The sequence below is a fragment of the Panthera onca genome, chromosome C1 (genome assembly GCF_046562875.1).
Source record: "Panthera onca isolate mPanOnc1 chromosome C1, mPanOnc1 haplotype 2, whole genome shotgun sequence".
NCBI lineage: Eukaryota > Metazoa > Chordata > Mammalia > Carnivora > Felidae > Panthera > Panthera onca.
In genome coordinates this window covers 92,925,784-92,944,761 of record NC_138346.1, presented here as the reverse complement: position 1 = coordinate 92,944,761, position 18,978 = coordinate 92,925,784, and the positions used below count along the sequence as shown (strand labels likewise).

General features: G+C 35.9%; 1 protein-coding gene across 1 annotated transcript in view; it reads left to right on the top strand.

Annotated features, from left to right (window-relative positions):
* THSD7B (thrombospondin type 1 domain containing 7B) overlaps window positions 1-18,978 on the top strand; it is an 860,293-nt gene that overhangs the window by 651,689 nt on the left and 189,626 nt on the right. The window contains exon 15 of the mRNA XM_060626021.3: window positions 16,188-16,366. Coding sequence (XP_060482004.3) covers window positions 16,188-16,366 — 179 coding nt within the window. The remainder of the gene's footprint in view (window positions 1-16,187; window positions 16,367-18,978) is intronic.

The following is an 18,978-nucleotide window of genomic DNA, read 5'->3' as shown; positions in this document are numbered from 1 at the left end:
GCCCTTTTCCAAGGTAGGGATTTCTAGTTAAATTCCTCTTAGATGCCTTCATGTAATGAGTAGGATGAGCCCTGATTTATGGGCATCTTTATCTTTTACTTTTCCCTACAATACAAGCAGCACCCCCTTCATCTGTTTTCATATCAGAATTGTGAGTTCAGTTTTTGCCTTAGGTTGAGGGGAAAGAAAGCCTTGGTCTAGAAATATAAACTATCACTCTCATGTACTGTAGAAGACTGCTATGCCATATTTCACCTGAAGAGCCTCTGACCCTACTCAGTTTCAGCCAATTATTGCAATGTTAGAATCAGGACCTAGGTATTTCCAGATCCTCCACGTTTTCAAGAAAAGCCAGAAATCTTTGTTTTCATATGAAACCCCCCAACACTGAACTCTTAGTCTCAAAATAGATATATAAATAAGCAAATAGATAATGAATAAATTCAATATGCTGGTTTAATACTATGTCTGGATTCATGTCAGAGCTTCCTTTAGGGACCTATAAGATGAAGCAAAAAGGATACTTTTCTTCTAAGCTCACCTATTTCTGAATCCCGTGGGATACTTACAAGCATCTATCCCATAAACTGGCCATTGCTTATGGTTACAATTTGTTGTATTAAACCTGTCTTAACACTTGGGAAATGAAGCTACTATTTAAAGACCTGGTTCATTGGTCATTTTGAAGATAATCATTTCCATTTAGACAGTATATTAGCCATGTGTACATGTCAGAGCTAGTTAATTATAAGTAATAGTCAATCATATTTCATTATATCATTCTCTAACAACATATATAAGTAAGTGTAATATATATCTATTACACCTAATGGTCTTTTAGTCTAAGTCCTAGCCATCTGTCACTTAAGTTCTGAATTTTCAAATCACCTTTTAAGAAGGTACTGTTCTCAAGATGTCTTTTCCTCAATAGCACACCTGAATTAATATCACAATTCTTAATCAACTTTCTAAGCCCTCCAGCATGACTTTCTAGTATAGCCCCACCTGACCTAGCCAATATTATACTTTTCCCCACCTCAGATTGCAGATTGTTGTACAAAAGATGTCTCCATGGACTTGTGAACATTTTAGGTCCATTTGCATCTTTAAAAAATTATATATATATATATTATATATATGTATATATATATATATACATGTGTATATATATATATACATATATATAATATATATATACACATGTATATATATATATAAATATATATATGGAGAGAGAGAGAGGGGGGGGTGGGGGAGGGGCAGAGAAGGAGAGAGAGAATCCCAAGCAGGCTCCATACTCAGCACAGAGCCTGACATGGTCTCCATCTCATGAACCAAGAGATCATGACCTGAGTTAAATCAAGAGTTGGATGCTTAACAGACTAAGACATGCAGGTGCCCCCATGCATCCTTTTAATTTAACTTGTGGTATCCCTCCTGCCTGGATCACCTTTTTATCAAAACTTTTCCATGCTTTAGAGATTATTTAAAGTTAGGCCATGATATATTTAGGACATTAAACAGGCTTTGGGACATTAATACAGGGACTGAGCAGACCTGAATGGATGAGAAGAGATTGGAGACATGAAGGCAGTTAAGGAGCCATTATAATAATCCAGGTGAGAGATAATGAGTGTCTGGCCTTGGCTGGTGGCAGACTTGGAAAGACAAAGATGGACTCAAACAACTGATTTACTGATGCTAGACAGGATCTCTCATTTTGTCAATGCTACCCTAGCTTTTAATTTACACGAAAATGATTTGGAATGAGAAATGTGAAAATTATTATGTTTTTTTTTTCTTTTTTACTAAAACATGTTTACAGAATTACATTCTCCATCAATCACTAGCACTAAAAACAAGATAAGGCAAAAACACTTTTACCTTGCTATACAGCTTTTGGTAGTGGTAAAAATATTACCATGTCATTTGTGCTGTATGTTAATTTTTTTTTCCACAGAGGCCTGCTTATATTTTTTGACCTTACAGTGTTAAAGGGAGTGAAAAAGGACAAGTATTGTTACATTTTTATTTTCACTTCAGGAGACTGAACTATTAGGATTTAATATTTTATTCCAGATCACATAAGGGTAGACCTTGATTTATAATCCATATCTCCAGTGCTTTTTTAAATAATAAATTATAAACTTTCCTGAATTACATATCTATAGGTTCAAGTTTTTCAAGGTCACATTCTCATTTGATGCTGTTACCTTTCAAAGTATGCTAAGTGCTTGATAAGGCTTAATTTTATTTTCTCAGGACATTATATACAGGTTCTCAAAATGCTCTTTGTTCCATTGGACTTTCCACTTTATCTGTGCTATGCCAAGGTAGATCCATCAGGATGAGACAGGTTCTGGTACAATAACAAATGCAACCGATATTTCAAGGTGACAGTGGTTGAAAGCCACAAAGATCACTCATTATTCACCTCTGTCCAGGATTGGCTAGGGGCTCTGCTTCACTCCAGGACACTAGCTAATGGAGCTGCCACTCTCTATAACATTTTTGGTCCTTGTGGCCTAAGGCAAAGAAAGTATGCAAATTTACACTTGGACTCTTAAGGCCTCCACCTAGAAGTGGCATGTTTCATTGGCTAAACCAAATTAAAAGATCACACCTAACTACAAGGAGCAGTGAAATGTAATCATACCAGGTGTTCAGGAGCAGATTTTAAAATACTTGGGCAACAGCACTGATGAATACGAGGCACCCTCTCAGATCAGCTTGCAGGATTTTGTAAAGGAAATAGAAGTTTAGTGTGATTCAAGTCGAGAGTTTTCAGAGCAAGGAGATGTAATGACAGGACTTAATACTGTCTCTTGCAGGCACAGTTCTACGAGTTAGTAATACTGGTTTGTTAATAATCTGTGTATCTTTGTAGGATTTCAGCTGCCAACTTTGTTATGTGGTTAAAGCATTCAGTCACGAATTTTAACAGCACATATTTGCAGTATTGATAGAAAACCCCTTTAGTATATACTGCCCTAATTCAACAGTTCAAATTGTTCTGTGTCCAGTGTTCCATTTGTCCTTAATTTCCTCCATGTATTTTGAGAGTAACCTCTCTTTTGCCTGCTTGGAGGAACTTGGTGCAAGATTGTTCATGTGAAACTCTGTGTGAACAACTAGAGACACCATCTTGATTAAATTGCCTGGACAAATCAATTTAAAAGATTGGTTCTTTATATGATTTCGTTGATTGATTAAATTGACACTGATACATTTAGTTATGGCAAGTGGACCATCTCCAGCAATTAGTCCAAAACCTGTGTCTACCACAAATTATGCCAATAAATATGTTCATGTGAATTATTTAAAAAGTAAAGCTAGAATATGCATCTGTGTTACCTTATAGTATGTTAAAATTGGCATATAGTATTTGTATCTTATAATTTAAGTAGTTAATTATATGCCTTCTTTTTCTCATTTATAAGACTGAAGTCTTCCAAAATATGAATTTAAGGGCAGGGTTGACTTTCTACTCTATTACTCCAGCATTAAGGAGAACATTCTGGGGCATATAATGATTTTTTTTTTTCCTATTTGCTAGTGAGCTAAGTATCTCAGTCAAGTCTGGGTTTGAGTTCCCTTTCTATTTCTGACCAGTCTGTAAAATGAAGTTTTTGGTCTTCCTGACTTTGCATAGCGCATCTACATCTAAAATAAAGTAAATCAGTAAATTATATTTTTGATTATAGAAACTAGTTGATACTTAAATGACTTTTTTTTTTGATAGATGTAATAAAATTTAGTAAGTAATTATGCAATGAAATATTTCAGTTTAAAGAATCTAGGAAAACTTTTTGTTAATGTGAGTGTTTAAACTTTGTATAACTTCTAAATCTGCTATATTCCAGGTATCTGATTAGGCTGTCGGTCCAAAGAATATACTTTGTTATTTACAATTTCACAGCCATCATTTTATAAGGTTTAACATAAAAGAGGCTATGCTAATGTCCTAAAAAGTCCTATGCAATAAAGATATTTTTCTGGTAGTAGAGAGTACTTTTGGAAACTTTGTTTTAATAACTCAGAATTTAAAAGAAAACAGATGATGATAATTCCAGGGCTTTCCAACTTTCCTGTCTCAGGCTCCACAGACACCTAAACAAAGTTGTAACCATCTTTGAAAGAATGTAACTGCTATTTAGGAGTGGTATTCCTAGACCAAAATAAAATTCACCAAAGCAAGCTGGTAATCTTATGGAGTTTGACCTACCTTTCCACACACTAATGGATTGAGATTTTAAATGTTTAATATAGTCAGTTCTTCCCCTGAGAACAATGGCAAAGTATTGATCCAATTTCTCAAGTTGTTTGTCTTACGACATGGACAAAACATTTGCCTCCAGTTTTCTGCACACCTCTCCTAAACAAATAATTTAAACTACTTTGACTCAAGTCATCAGATACTTCTCAGTATGATATATTATTAGATAAGTAGTAGTACTAAAATGTGTAAATTGAAATAGTAAATCATTAAATATTAAGAAATGATCTCATTTTAACTCATAAGGTACTCCCAGATCCTCACTTGGAAGTGAGGAAAAGAGGATCAGATTTTTTTTTCCCTGTCTTACTGTTAGAACTGTGTTCTCATTATTTTAGCCAAGTGTCAGTAAATAGAACACACACTTTCTAGTTAAAATGTTTGCTGTTATTTTATACAATAGGAAAATACAAGTAAATTGATCTAGGTTATTTCCTCATACTTAATATCCTCAATATTTTACATCCTCCAAAAACCGATCTTGTTGTTGTTGTTGTTGTTGTTGTTGTTGTTTTGGGGGGTGGGTAGGGGATGTGTTACCACTTGAATGATGGAGGAAACAAATGCACAGTAGGTAATGAATTAGGAAGTAGTTTCATCAATCAGACGACCTGATTCAGAGAGCTGTATTTTCACCTATGTTCACTGTACTTACCTAAACAGCAAAATTTGTGATTAGTAATATTGATAGAAAAGTCATTTCAGGTTTCTGGGCTTCAGTCCCATTGGATGTTTAAGTTATTAAATAAATTCCTTTAGTTATAATATAGATAGAGGTACTATTAATGGGTCCTATTCAGCTCCTCTTTTTCCATAATTTCAACAATACTTTTTGGACACCTATTACGTGTAATGTTTGTACTTTACAAAGTCACAATGTTCGCTATATGCTCTATTGGTAATTCTGTAATCACTAATTCATCCCTAGCTTCATATGCATATGGGTAACTAAAATGGAATGTGAAGCATCCCTTGGCCAAGTAATCTGATGGTCCAAGCAATGTACTCTGCATATAAATTGTGGTGTAAAATATTTTTGGCAGAAAAACTGCTTCTTTCACAGCAATTGGATTTAGATTTATGAATGTTGCCAGTGAAGCTATTCTGTGGTATATTTTATGTAAATGAGTTTTTAAAACATTAGTGAAGTTTCCATAGTCAGGAATTGGAATTCTCCTATGGCAGGTTAACCTTGTACGTAGTCATATTTGATCATATTCTGTTGCCAAAAACTCTAAGTATGTGGGTAAAACTAATCCTTTCAATTATGAGATAGGTATAAGAATATGCAATTATTAATGGTTCTCACTATGGGCTTTCCTTTGGGGTATACTCTAGCATGAAAATAACTTTCCTGAAAAATAAATGTCACTGTTGCTTAATCCTGTTTAATTTCAAAATTATTTTATACTTATTGAATTTATGACCTTGACTTTCACAGAGATCCTCTGGGTTTATGTCTTTGGGTGAAAGAAAGAAAAAAAAAATGTTGCTAGAGGCTCTCCAAATCCTTCATCACGCAAGTGTAGATGAAAATGATTTAAAAATCTCATTGAATTAAAAGGGCATCTAATTCAAAATCTTCTTTAAAATGGGATCTATATAGTCACTAAAATATTTAGAAGTTATTTATATAAAGTCCCCTGGAATTTTATATTTGAAACTTGTATGCCAGGAAAATTAATTCCACTTAATTACTAGTCCTGCTGTTTTCTTTTTTTTTTTTTATTTAAAAAAAATTTTTTTACATTTATTTATTTCTGAGAGACAGAGCACAAGTGGGGAGGGGCAGAGAGAGAAGGAGACAGAATCAGAAGCAGGCTCCAGGCTCTGAGCTGTCAGCACAAAGCCCTACAAGGAGCTCTAACTCACAAACCGTGAGATCATGACCTGAGCCGAAGTTGGGCCCTTAACCAACTGAGCCACCCAGGTGCCCCTCCTGCTGTTTTCTTTAAGTAGCAAATGGCATCCTTTTGTGACTCAGTTTCTCTATAAAATCAAGTAATGCTTATGGTGTCTATAATCTTATATTAGCATTTGTTATGTACCTAATACTAAATTAATACTCAAAGCTCTTAGCAAAGGATAGTAGAATTAAAGTTATGTAAAACAGTAGAGAAAATTAGTCTTTTAATAATCTCAAATAGAGCGATTTTCCTTAACCTCACAAGGATCCTTTCTGATGATCCCTAGATGTTTGTTGTACTCTGTCTTGTCAGTGAGTATTATTTGGGGAATGTAAAACCATTCTAATATTAATGGAAGAGAAATAGAACTTAAACATATCTATATATTTTGTATCTATAACTATATATATATAATGATATATGTAACTTAAAGTAGGTATATAGTATATATTTATGCAAACACAGAAAAACAGATATGGGGAGAAGGGAGGAATACGGTCAAGGAAACAAGGTCTTGAAAGAGCTTTATAGAGAACTTGAGTGGTAAAAATGTGCCCTATATAGGAAAACGAATGCCTTTTCCATTATCATATGAAGAGAGAAGAAAAATAAGGGAATCCATACAGACATATTCACAGAAAATTGAAGGAGTTCTTATTTCTATTTTTCTCGGTTAAGAAGAGATGAGATCGTGAAAGTTTGAGGACATGGAGAAGGCGTAAACAACCTGTAATATGGGATGGTAGAGATAGGAACCTCAGAAGAACCTCCAGTCAGTGTGAGAACATGGTTGACTGAAGATGGATACCACACACTGCAGTGTCACAAGCATACGATTAGCATTTTCTTCTTTTCTGCCTGGTAGTCCAGGGTTAAGCAGAGTAGGAAAACAGCTGGACCAGTCTAGGTCTGAAGTTTTGCCAGACTGGCGGGCAGAAGAACCGTGGTGCCAGGTGGTTGATGCTGTTGGCAAAAGAGTGCCTGATGTAATGCAAGTGGAAGGCTAAGCTGGTAAGAGAACATTTTTTCATGAGGAAAAGCATAGAGATTACTGGAGAAAAGGAATTAGTCTATGTGGACAGATTTCACAATTCCGGGGAGGGAAGGGCAAAAGAATGAGTTACAGAGGTGGCCCTCAGCTTTGACTGCACAGTAGACTCCCCTGCGTATTTCTCTAGGTCTCAATCTATGACATTTCTGATCAAGTTGATCTGCAGTATGTCCTGGGCAGGGGAAATATATTTTACAGCTAGAGTTGAAAGCCTTTGTTTAGAGTGGCTTGTAAAGAATCTTAAAGATTTTGCAAAGTATTTGGCAGTTTATTTTCAAGCAAAGGAAGAATCAGCAAAGGTTTTAAAAGTAGGAGTAGCATAAGTTATTTCTTTTAGAAAAGTAACTTTTTCTTCAGAGTGTTTGACCAATAATAAAAAGGAATGATTAGGGAAAAGTGTAGAGAATATTGTAGTATTCTGAGCCAGAAACGGTAAGATCTTGAACCAAGGTCTGACAAAGGAATTTAAGAGTAAAGGACATATTTGGGATGTTTCAACAATTGGAACTTAGTACACTTCTTAATATATGTATACAATGACAGAGGAAGGTCTAAGATAACAAATTTTCATTGGGGATGATATGTTAATTTTCAATTGCATAAATTATCACAGACTTAACAGCTCAAAACGTTTATTATCTCTGTCTCCATGGGTCAAGAGTACAGGAATGACTTTCTTAGATTCTCTGCTTAAGAGTCTCAACAGGCTATAGTTAAGATGGAGACCAAGGCTAGGGTCTCATCAGACGCTTGACTGGGGAAAGCTCTTCTTCCAAGCTCCCTTGGAATTCTTGGCACAATTCATCTACATGCACTGTAGGGCTGAGGTCCCTGCTTTCTTACTGTTTGACAGCCAGAGGCTGCCCTCAGATCCTGGAGGGTGCTTTCAGTCCCTGCAATGTGGCCACTACCCAGGCCTTTTATCCACAGCTGTTTGCATCTTTAAGGCCAACAGAAAATCTCTTCCTCCACAAAAATATCCCAGATACTCTTATGAGGGTTTTCATCTCATTAAGTCAAGCCCACTCCAAATAATCTCCTCCCTTCTTTGTTGTTGTGGTGGTGGTAGTTTCGCACCTAATGTTCTATCATGGACACTGTGTCCTTTTCTTTTACTATTATTGAAATAAAGTTAATATACAAGGTTACATTATGTTCATGTACACAACACTGGTTCAACAACTCTGTATCTCACATTACCTTCACAAGTGTAGGTACCATGTATCACCATACAATGCTATTAAAATACTATTTACTGAATTCCCTATTCTGTAATGTTCTTCCCCATGACTTACACATCCCATAACTAGAAGCCCATACCTCCCACCCCTTTCATTCATTTTGTCCATCCTTTCATCACCCTCCCCTATGGTAACCATTGGTTTGTTCTCTGTGTTTATGGGTCTATTTCTGCTCATTTTATGTGTTTGGTTTTTAGATTCCACATACAAGTGAAATCCTATGGTATTTGTCTTTGCCTGACTTACTTGATTTAGAACAATACCTTCTAGATCTATCTATATTATCATAGATGGAAAGATCTCATTCTTTTTTTTAGATATTGGTGAGCAGTATCCCATTATACATACACCACTTCTTTATTCATCAATCAATGGGCAGGCACATGGGTTGCTTCTGTATTTCAGCTATTTGAAATAATGCAGTTATAAACAGGGGTGCATATGTCTTTTCCAATTAGTGTTTTTGTTTTCCTTGGGTAAATACCCAGTAGTGGGATTACTGGATGATATGGTATTTCAATTTTTAATTTTTTGAGGAAACCCCATACTGTTTTCTGCAGTGGCATCATCAATTTATATTCCCACCAGTGATGCATGAGGGTACTTTTTCTCCACATCCTTGACAACACTTGTTATTACTTGTCCTTTTGATACTAGCCATTCTTACAGGTGTGATTTGATAACTCATTGTGGTTTTCATTTGCATTTCTCTGATGATGAATGATGTTGAGCATTTTTTATGTGTGTTGGCCATCTGTATGTCTTCTTTGGAAAAATGTCTATTCAAGTCTTTTGCTCATGTTTTGATTGGATTATTTTTTCTTGTGTTGTAGAAGGTCTTCATATGTTTTGGATATTAACCCCTTATAGTCATATTATTTGCAAATATCTTCTCACAATCAGTAGGTTGCCTTTTTGCTTTGTTGGTTCCTTTGCTGTGCAAAAGTTTGGTGTGTTTTTTTGTTTTTTTTTTTTTGTTTTTTTTTTTTAATTTGTTATAGTCCCAAAAGTTTATTTTTGCTTTGGTTTCCCTTGACTAAGGAGACATGGCTAGAAAAATGTAGGTGAGGTCAGTGTCTCAGAAATTACTGCCTATGTTTTCTTTTAGGAATTTTATGGTTTCTGGTCTCACATTAGGTCCTCAAACCATTTTGTTTCTTTTTGTATGTGGTATAAGAAAGTGGTCCCGTTTCATTCTTTTGCATATAGTTTTCCAGTTTCCCATAACCATTTGTTGAAAAGCCATCTTTGCCCCATTGTATATTTTTGCCTTCTTTGTCATAGAATAATCGACCATATAAGCATTGCTTTATTTTTGTGCCTCCTATTCTATTTTATTGATAGATCCTATTAAGATAGGTGTCTCTTTTTGTGCTGGTACCATACTGTTTTGATTATTAGAACTTTGTAGTAAATCTTGAAATCTGGGACTGTTACACCTACAGCTTTTTTCTTTCTTCTTAAGAGTGCTTTTGGCAATGTGGCTAGTCATTTGTGGTCCCATACAAATTTTAGTATTAGATATTGTGAAAAATGCTATTGGTGTTTTGATAGGGATTGCATTAAATCTGTCCATTGCTTGAGGTAGTATAAACATTTTAACAATATTGGTTCTTCCAATCCATGAGCATGGGGGTATCTTTCAATTTGTCTGTGGCTTCTTCAGTTTCATTCATCAGCATTTTATAGCTTTCAGAGGGTAAGTATTTCACCTCCTTGGTTCAGTTTATTCCTAGGTATTTTATTCATTTTGGTGCAGTTGTAAATAGGATTGCTAATTTCTCTTTCTGCTACTTTGCTTTTCGTGTATAGAAGCAGCAGATTTCTGTATATTTTGTATTCTGTGACTACACTGGATTCATGTATTCTAATAGGTTTTTTTCCCTTCTTTAGGATTTTATTTGCATAATATCATGTCATCTGCCATTAGTGATGGTTTTGTGTTTTCTCACCAGTTTAGATGTCTATTATTTTTGTCCAACTGCTGTGACTAGCATTTCTAGTACCATGTTAAATAAAGGTGGCAAGAAGGACATCCTGGTCTCTGTTCCTGACATTACAGAAATGTTCTGTCTTCCACCATTGAGTATGATGTTAATGATGGCTTTGTCATATATGACCTTAATGTGTTGAGGTATGTTCCCTCTAAAATCATTTTGTTGAGAGTTTTTATCATGAATGGATGTTGAACTTGGTCCAGGTCTTATTCTGTATATATTGAGATGACCTTATCATTTTCATCCTTTGTTTTGTTGATGTGGTGTATCACATTCATTAATTTGTGGCTTTTGAACCATCCTCACATCCCTGAAATAAATACCACTGGATCGTGGTAAATGTTCCTTTTAATGTATTATTGAATTCAGTTTCTTAATATTTTGTTGAGGAGTTTTGCATCTATGTTTATTGGGATATTGGCCCATAGTTTGTTTCTTTGTTTGTTTATGTATGTATTTATTATATTTTTTGCAGTGTCTTTGTCTGCTTTTGGTATCAAGATGATGCTGGCCTTGCAAAATGCATATGGAATCTTTCCTTCCTCTTCTATTCTTTTGTAGTAATTTGAGGAGAATAGGTATTAACTCTTGTTTAAATGTTTGGTAGAATTTACCTGTGAATACATCTGGTCTTGGACTTTGGTCTGCTAGGAATTTTTTTTTTTTTTAAAAACTGATTTAATTTTGTTCCTAGTAATCAATCTGTTCAGATTTTCAATTTCTTTCTAATGTAGTTTTGAAAGATAGTATGCTTCTGGACATCTACCCATTTCTTCTAGTTTTTCCAATTTGTTGGCCTATAATTTTTTCATAGTAGTCTCTTATAATCCTTTGTGTATTTGTGGTGTCAGTTGGCATTCCCTCTTTTCTGATTCTGTTTATTTGGGGGTCTTGTCTCTCTCTCTCTCTCTCTCTCTCTCTCTCTCTTTTTTTAATCTTGCCAAATTTCATCAATTTTGTTTATCTTTTCAAAGAACTAGCTCCTGGTTTAATTTATCTTTCTATTTTTTTTTCTCTAATTTATTTCTGTTCTTATTTTTATTTCCTTCCTTCTAATTTTAGGCTTGCTGTGTTCTTTTTCTAGTGCCTTTAGGCATAAGATTAGATTGTTGGGGATTTTTTGTTTCTTGAGGTAGGCCTGTATCACTACAAATTTCCCTCTTAGAACACCTTTTACTATATTGGAAAGTTTGGGGATAATTGCATTGTGTTTTCATTTGTGTCAGGTACTTTTTAAAATTCCTCCATTGATGTGATTTCTCCACTGATCCATTGGTTGTTCAGTAGCATGTTATTTAGCTTCCATGTGTTCGTGTTCTTTTTTCCCCAGTGTTTTTCTAATAATTGGTTTGTAGTTGCATACCATTGTGGTTGGAAAAGATGCTTGGTATGATTTCAGTCTTCCTAAATTTATTGGAACCTGCTTTGTGACCTCACATGTGATCTATCCTGAAGAATGTTCGATTGGCCTTTGAAAATAATTCATTGTGTTGTTTTGGGTGGAATTTTCTGTATGTATCTTATGTCCATCTAGTCTAATGTGCCATTCAAATCCACTGTTTATTGATTTTTCCACCTGGATTATCTATGAATTGATGTAAGTGGTGTGTTAAAGTCTCCTACTGTTGTTGTATTGTCAGCATCTACTTTTAGATCTTCAAATAGTTGCTTTATGTATTTGGGTGCTCCAATGTTGGGTGCATAGATTTGTACCATTATCTAATTACTGGATTGATTCCTGTATCATTATTCAGTGCTCTTCTTTGTCTCTTGATAAAGTCTTTGCTTTAAAGTCTATTTTGTTTAATATAAGTTTTGCCATGCCAGATTTTTTCCACTTCAATTTGCATAGAATATCTTTTTTTTCTCACTTTTAGTTTGTGTGTGTCTTTAGGTCTATAGTGAGTCTCTTATAGGTAGCATATAGATGGAGCTTGCTTTTCATTTATTTTGTTAATTTATATCTTTTGACTACAGCATTTAGCCCATTTCCATTGGGAGTAATTATTGACAGTGATATACTTATTGCCATTTTCTTATTTTCTGGTTGCTTATGTACTACTGTGTTCCTTTCTTCCTGTGATTGATGACTTTCTGTTGTCCTATGTTTGGCCTTCTTTCTCTTTATTTTTTGTGTATCTGTTATAGGTTTTTGGTTTGTGGTTGCCATGACATCCTAAATATATAGCATTTTTAACATCCTAAATATATAGCAATCTATATTAAGTTGGTGGTCACTTTAGTTTGAACACATTGTAAGAGAACATTTTTACTTTCCCCTCCCTACTTCATGTATATGTTGTCATAATTTACATCTTTTTTTTTTTAACCTCCATTCTTTTTTTTTTTATGGCCTTTTGTTTCCAATAAGTTACTTTAACATTTCTTTTAAGGCAAGTTTACTGCTTTTTGATTTTTGTTTGGAAAACTCTTATCTCTCCTTTAATTCTGAATGATGATCTTGTTGGATAGTGTTCTTGAGTATAGATTTTCTTTTGTTTGTCTGTTTCCTTTTAACACTTTGAATATATCATGCGACTCTTTTTTGGCCTGCCAAGTTCCTGCTAAAAAATCAACCGATAGCCTTATGAGGATTACCCTGTGCGTAACAGTTGTTTCTCTCTTGCTGCTTTTAAAATTCTCTTTATCTTTAATCTTTGCCATTTTCACTATTATGTAATGTGATGTGGCCCTCCTTAGGTTCATCATTTGAGGCCTTTTGTGCTTCCTCAACTTGGATGTCTCTTCTTCTCCAGATTAGGGAAATTTTCAGCTATTATTTCTTCAAATAAGATTTCTGCAACTTTTATTCTCATTTATCCTCTGGGACCCCATATAATGCAAATGTTTATTTGCATGATGTTGTATAAAAGATCCTTTAACCTATCCTCACTTTTTTTGTGTGTCTTTTACTATTCAGATTGGTCACTTTTCATTACCTGGTCTTCCAGATCATTGAATCATTTTTCTGTGTCCTCTAATTCTCTGTTGATGCCCTTTAGTGTATTTTTCATTTAAGTTATTGTAGTATTCTTCAACTCTGATTTTTTGTTTGTTTTCTTTCTCTTGAAGTTCTCACTGGGTTCATCCATTCTTTTCTCTAGTCTGGTGAGCATCTTTATGACCATTACTTTGAACTCTTCATCAGGCATATTGTTCATTTCCATGTCATTTCATTTTTTGAGGTTTCTTTTTGTTTTTTTCATTTGGACCATATTCTTCTATCTCCCCATTTTGTTTGACTTTTTATTTGTATCAGTTAGGCAGAAGAGCTATTCACCTAAACTAGAGGTATGTCTGATGATTTTGGCTGGCTGGATGGAGCTGTGCCTGCTGCATACAGGGGTCCTGGGTTCTATGTGCTGGGGCTGCCCTGGCAAGATAGCTGAAGCTGAAGTGGATGAAAGCTTGGGTGTCCTAGGGCACTCTGCACAAAGGGGCACCCTGGCAGGGTGCCTACAGCCTTTATGGGCATGGGTTTTGTGTCCCGGGGTACTCCACACCAGGGCATCCTGGAAGGGTGGCTGGAGCTGAGGCAGGAATGGGCCAGGTGTTGCCAAGCACTCCACAAGGGGTTGCCCTGCCAAGTTGTCTGGAGCCTGAGTGGTACAGACCTGGAGTGTTTGGGGGTGCTTTGTGCATGTGTCTCCTTGGTAAGATGGCTAGAGCTGCAGTGAGTGCTGACCAATGCTGACCAGGTATGAGCTGTCCTGGAGCCTCCTTGGTGGGACAGCTGGCTGGGGCTAGTGTTGTTTAGGGGCAAGGGTCTCACTGAGGCAGTAGGCAAGGTATGGTTCCTGGATCCTTTTTTTTGGTCCACACTACCAAGATAGAGGGAGAACATAAACTGTGGCATTCAACAGGCCCTATGACTTAGAAAGAGTTCCAGCAGCTCTCCCACTGTTGAGCAGAGTTCTAGGCCTGCAACCTTTATGTCCAAGTTGTACTTTTAAATTTTCTTCTTTTAATGTTTATTTTTGAGACAGAGACAGAGCATGATCAGGGGAGGGGCAGAGAGAGAGGGGAAAACAGAATCGGAAGCAGGCTCCAGGCTCTGAGCTGTCAGCACAGAGCCTGATGGGGGCTTGAACTCATGAGCTGTGAGATCATGACCTGATCTCAAGTCGGACACTTAAAGGACTGAGCCATCCAAGTTGCTCTTTTAAACTGTGGCCTTTTTTGTGGAGCTATTGTGGGCTGGGTGCCCAGGGGGTTGCTGAGGTGGCAGGGTGACTAGGATGCCTGGACCCTGCTTCTGTCTATGTTGTCAAGATGGAGGGGAAATGTAAACTGTGATGCTCTCCAGCCCCTCCAACCTGGAGAGAATTTCAGCAGCTTTGTTTGGCAGAGATCTAAGCCTGGCTCCTTTTTATTTTAGTTGCTCTTTTAAACCATGGCTTGTTTGGTTTTTTTTCTGTGCCCCAGGTAGACAAACCTACTTGTGGCCCCTCCATACTATCGTAGTTAACAGTGTTGGGTTTGCGGTTTCTTTAGTTACCATGTTGCCATCTCTCTTGCCATTCTCTATGTTGTCTGTTTTGTTGTGCAGAAGTTGTTAAGTCAGCCCATAGTTCTTCAGGAGGAATTGCTATATAAATAGGTGTAAATTTGGTGTTTCCATGGAGGAGGTGAATTCAGGGTCATCTCATGCCACCATATTGGGCCAAACTCTCAATCTCCTTTTTGATCATCTCAAAAACAACTAATTTGATGTATTGTTATCAGTGAATTCTCTTCCTTTTTGCCACATACCATAGCCTAATCATGGGAGTGGTTTCCTGTTACATTCACAGGTCCTGCCCACACTCAAAGGGATGAAATTATATAGGCATGCACACCAGGGTACAGGGATCAGATATGATGCACTTAGTTAAAATGAATAATACAGGAGAAGTAACATGTTTTTCAAGGAAACTGGCCTCAGTTTTAGATACGTTGAATTTGGAGATAATTGGCCATCCAATTAGAGTGTATCAGTAGGTCTTATAAAGTTAGTAGGGAGATTAGAATTGTAAATATATGTTTGGTAGTGATCAGTAGAGGTGATAGTTAAAAAATGAGATCCTCCAGAGAAAGACTGTAGTAAGAAGAGGACTGGGGACAAGAGCAAGGCCAGGTAAGCTAGAACATCTGCCTGTGCACTTCCACCCATGTCTCTTGATTGCAGTCTAATCTCATCATTCAACCTTTCGTTGTTCCTATAGTTCCTCTTTTAATAATATCCTGCTCTTGCTATTGTGTTGTCCACTCTCTGTCCTCCTCCCACCTCCAAGCCACACTACTAGGAAGTGAGAATCAAGAGCTCTCTTAGTGAAAGCTTGGCAGATGAAAGACACTAAGAAAAATGGACTCTCTTATGCACCCTGATCCCAGATGGGGAGTTGTGGGAATTATAGAACACAAGGGTCAGTGAGAGGATATGGTGCCATCATTTGCCCTGACCCACCTTATTTCTTCATCACAGAGAGCAGGACTGTGAACTTTTCTTTACTCCCCTCCCAGAATTGGCTATCAAGTGTTAGATGGCACAAATTTGGGATGCAGATGTAAGTATATGTACTTATCTCTTAAAATGATGGTCTGTTTGAGTAGAAAATCACTGAAACCATTGCAGTGATATTATTGAACAATCTGAGCTATGATACTGGAAAAAGAAAGTAAACTTTATCAGTACATCTTGACCAGACTTTCCTCCCTTAAATCTTTTTCTTTCAGGTTATATTCAAGAAGAATGTGTCATCCCATGCCCGTTTGATTGCAAGTTAAGTGACTGGTCTAGTTGGGGGTCTTGCAGTTCATCTTGTGGGATTGGAGTGCGAATTCGGTCCAAATGGCTAAAAGAAAAACCTTACAATGGAGGTCGCCCATGTCCCAAATTGGATCTCAAGAATCAGGTAAAGTGCCTGAAGCAGCAACAACAACACGGAGCTAAAAATTATCCACTTGATAATTTCTTGTTGAAATCAGAGTCATTATCATGTTGCAAGTAGTTCAGGAGAAGGGTAAGGAGGACATGACGTAATATAACAGTTAGTAATAGAAGACTTGCCCACTCCTAGGTAGAGACCAACCTGGTATTACTAGAAATAATAACATTTACAAAAATTAAATCCTCTTGATTTTTAAATGTTTTTGAAGCATAATTTGATTAATGTTATTATAAAAGTGATGTGTGTATATATGTATTTAAATATAAATAATCTGGGAGAATGTCAATTACTTTATGGAAGTAAGTATAGTTAGTGGTCTCATACATGTACTCCAAAAATGGAATTCTATTTTCCTTCACCTAACTCTTGATCTAATTTTCCTTTCTTCTCAATGTTACCAAAGTTTCCAGATTTTCATGTCTTTTCTGAGCTATTTCTTTGTTTCCCAAAAAGTCAAAGCTATTTTCATAAATGGAACCCCAAAGGATACCCTTCCATATGGACATCTAATAAAATTGTCATCCTAAGCAAAGTTGATTAGAGTATGTTAGTTGGCTTTACACATATAACAGTCTAAGATTTAGTTAAGAATTATAATAAAGACCTCAGATTTCTCCCATGATGCATAATGGTTATTAGATTAGGACTGATACATACGTTTTTAATCAATTGAATAAGAGGAGCACAAGATGGTGATAGTTGAAAATTCTTTATTCTTAAACTGGTGAAGGTTGTCTTATATGGGTAGTTATATCCTTTGTGATCATGCATGTATTTTAACAGAATAGCTACACAAGGTTCTATTACTAATTCTATTAATTTTCTGCGCTATGAACCCCCTTTTGATTAGGTTTTTCATACAGATTGTTTAATAGAAGGGAAATCTATGTTTATTCTTAATTAATTTGAATAGCATGCATATGAGTAGGTGTCATTTGTCAAGTTGAGGCCAGTATCTTTAGCTATTTTTTCCCTAAGTTTTGCTAAAAGACCCATAACTCACTGAAAAGTGAAATTACCATTCCATCCAAAAATAGTTCTGTTGTAAGATGACAGTATTCTAGTCTTGGTTTTTAAGGTTATATCATAAAATAGCGACCATAGTTTCTTCTCTCAAAGCTATTGTAAACCTATTGGGGAAGACAAAGCAGAAGATCATAAAATCAACATAGAGGTTGTGAAAACAAAACAAACCCCAAAACTCCACATGAACAGTAGTTTGGTGAAGGGAAGATTAAGATATAGGAGTAATAAAAACAGGAGGGAAATAATCAGAGCAGAGATGGCATAAGGAGATCAGCCTTACTTTAGTACAAAGAAAGGTATAATACAGGTTTATGATTACAAGGAGATTTTTCAAGTGAATTTTATGTATGAGGACTATGTGACACTCCCTAGGGGATTTTCCAGGCATTTAGAATGGAAAATAACTACAAAGCTGTAAAAAATGCATGGCAATTCTTATTATTTCTCAAAACTATCTATGGAAGCTAAGCCTTCATAACACTAGTGTTAAACACTAATTTCAATATGCTAATTTTATAAACTAAGAAATTATCAGGGGATTAAAGGAACTTCATTGGAATGCAGACTTTAAGACTGTATTTCCACTATGCAAAGGCAAATGTGTAGAAGTGTGTCTATCAAATTTGAGAGTATGAATAAGATAAGATAAAAGTACTTGTAAACCTGTTGTGACTTAAGGGAAACTTGTTCAAAATGCTTAATTGACATATAAGACTGGTAACTTTAAGAAGTAGTACAAGCTAAAAAAAAAACAAAAACAAAAAAAACAAAAAAAACAAAACAACTAAGTAAGTCCAGAGGTGCCTAGGTGGCTCAGCCAATTAGGCATCCAACTCTTGGTTCCTGCTCAGGTTCTGATCTCATGGCTGGTGAGATCAAGCCCCACCTGAGGCTCTGCACTAACACAGAGCCTGCTTGAGATTCTCTGTCTCCCTCTTTCTCTGAGGCTCCTCTCTCTCTCTCTCTCTCTCTCTCTCTCTCTCTCTTTCTCAAAATAAAAAATATGTATATTTTTAAAAATAATAAGCCCAACTTTAAGAATAATTTAGATAAATTCCATAAGCGAAAATTAAGTGAAGATGGGCCTGTCTGCAAGAGGTGTTTCTAACTCTTAAGCTCAAGAAGGGAATTTTAGCATTCCAAAGACTTCATTTGTTACACTCAGAAATGAATCCTGGGATTGAATGACAAGAAATCAAATATAGTGTGGCATATATGCTGCTATAAAGAAGTTTCATATAGTTAGTATGTATGTGGCTTAATTCAACTTGAATTGAAAAACTTCACCCTAATCCATACTCTATATTTTAACCTAAGTTAATTGGTCCAGGCGACATGTAATATGTCTTCCCTCTCACTTGCAAGTCTGTTAACAGCAAGTGGAAATACTGCTGTAAAAAATTCTAAATGGAGAAAAAATTCTCCTCAGAGCAATTCCTTTTCTAAAGCAAGCATACTTTTACCTGTAAGTAGATTTGTGGAAAGCGATCTTGCTGACTTTATTACATATTTACTCTTAAATATGATAGCACCCCTGTGTGTGTATGTGT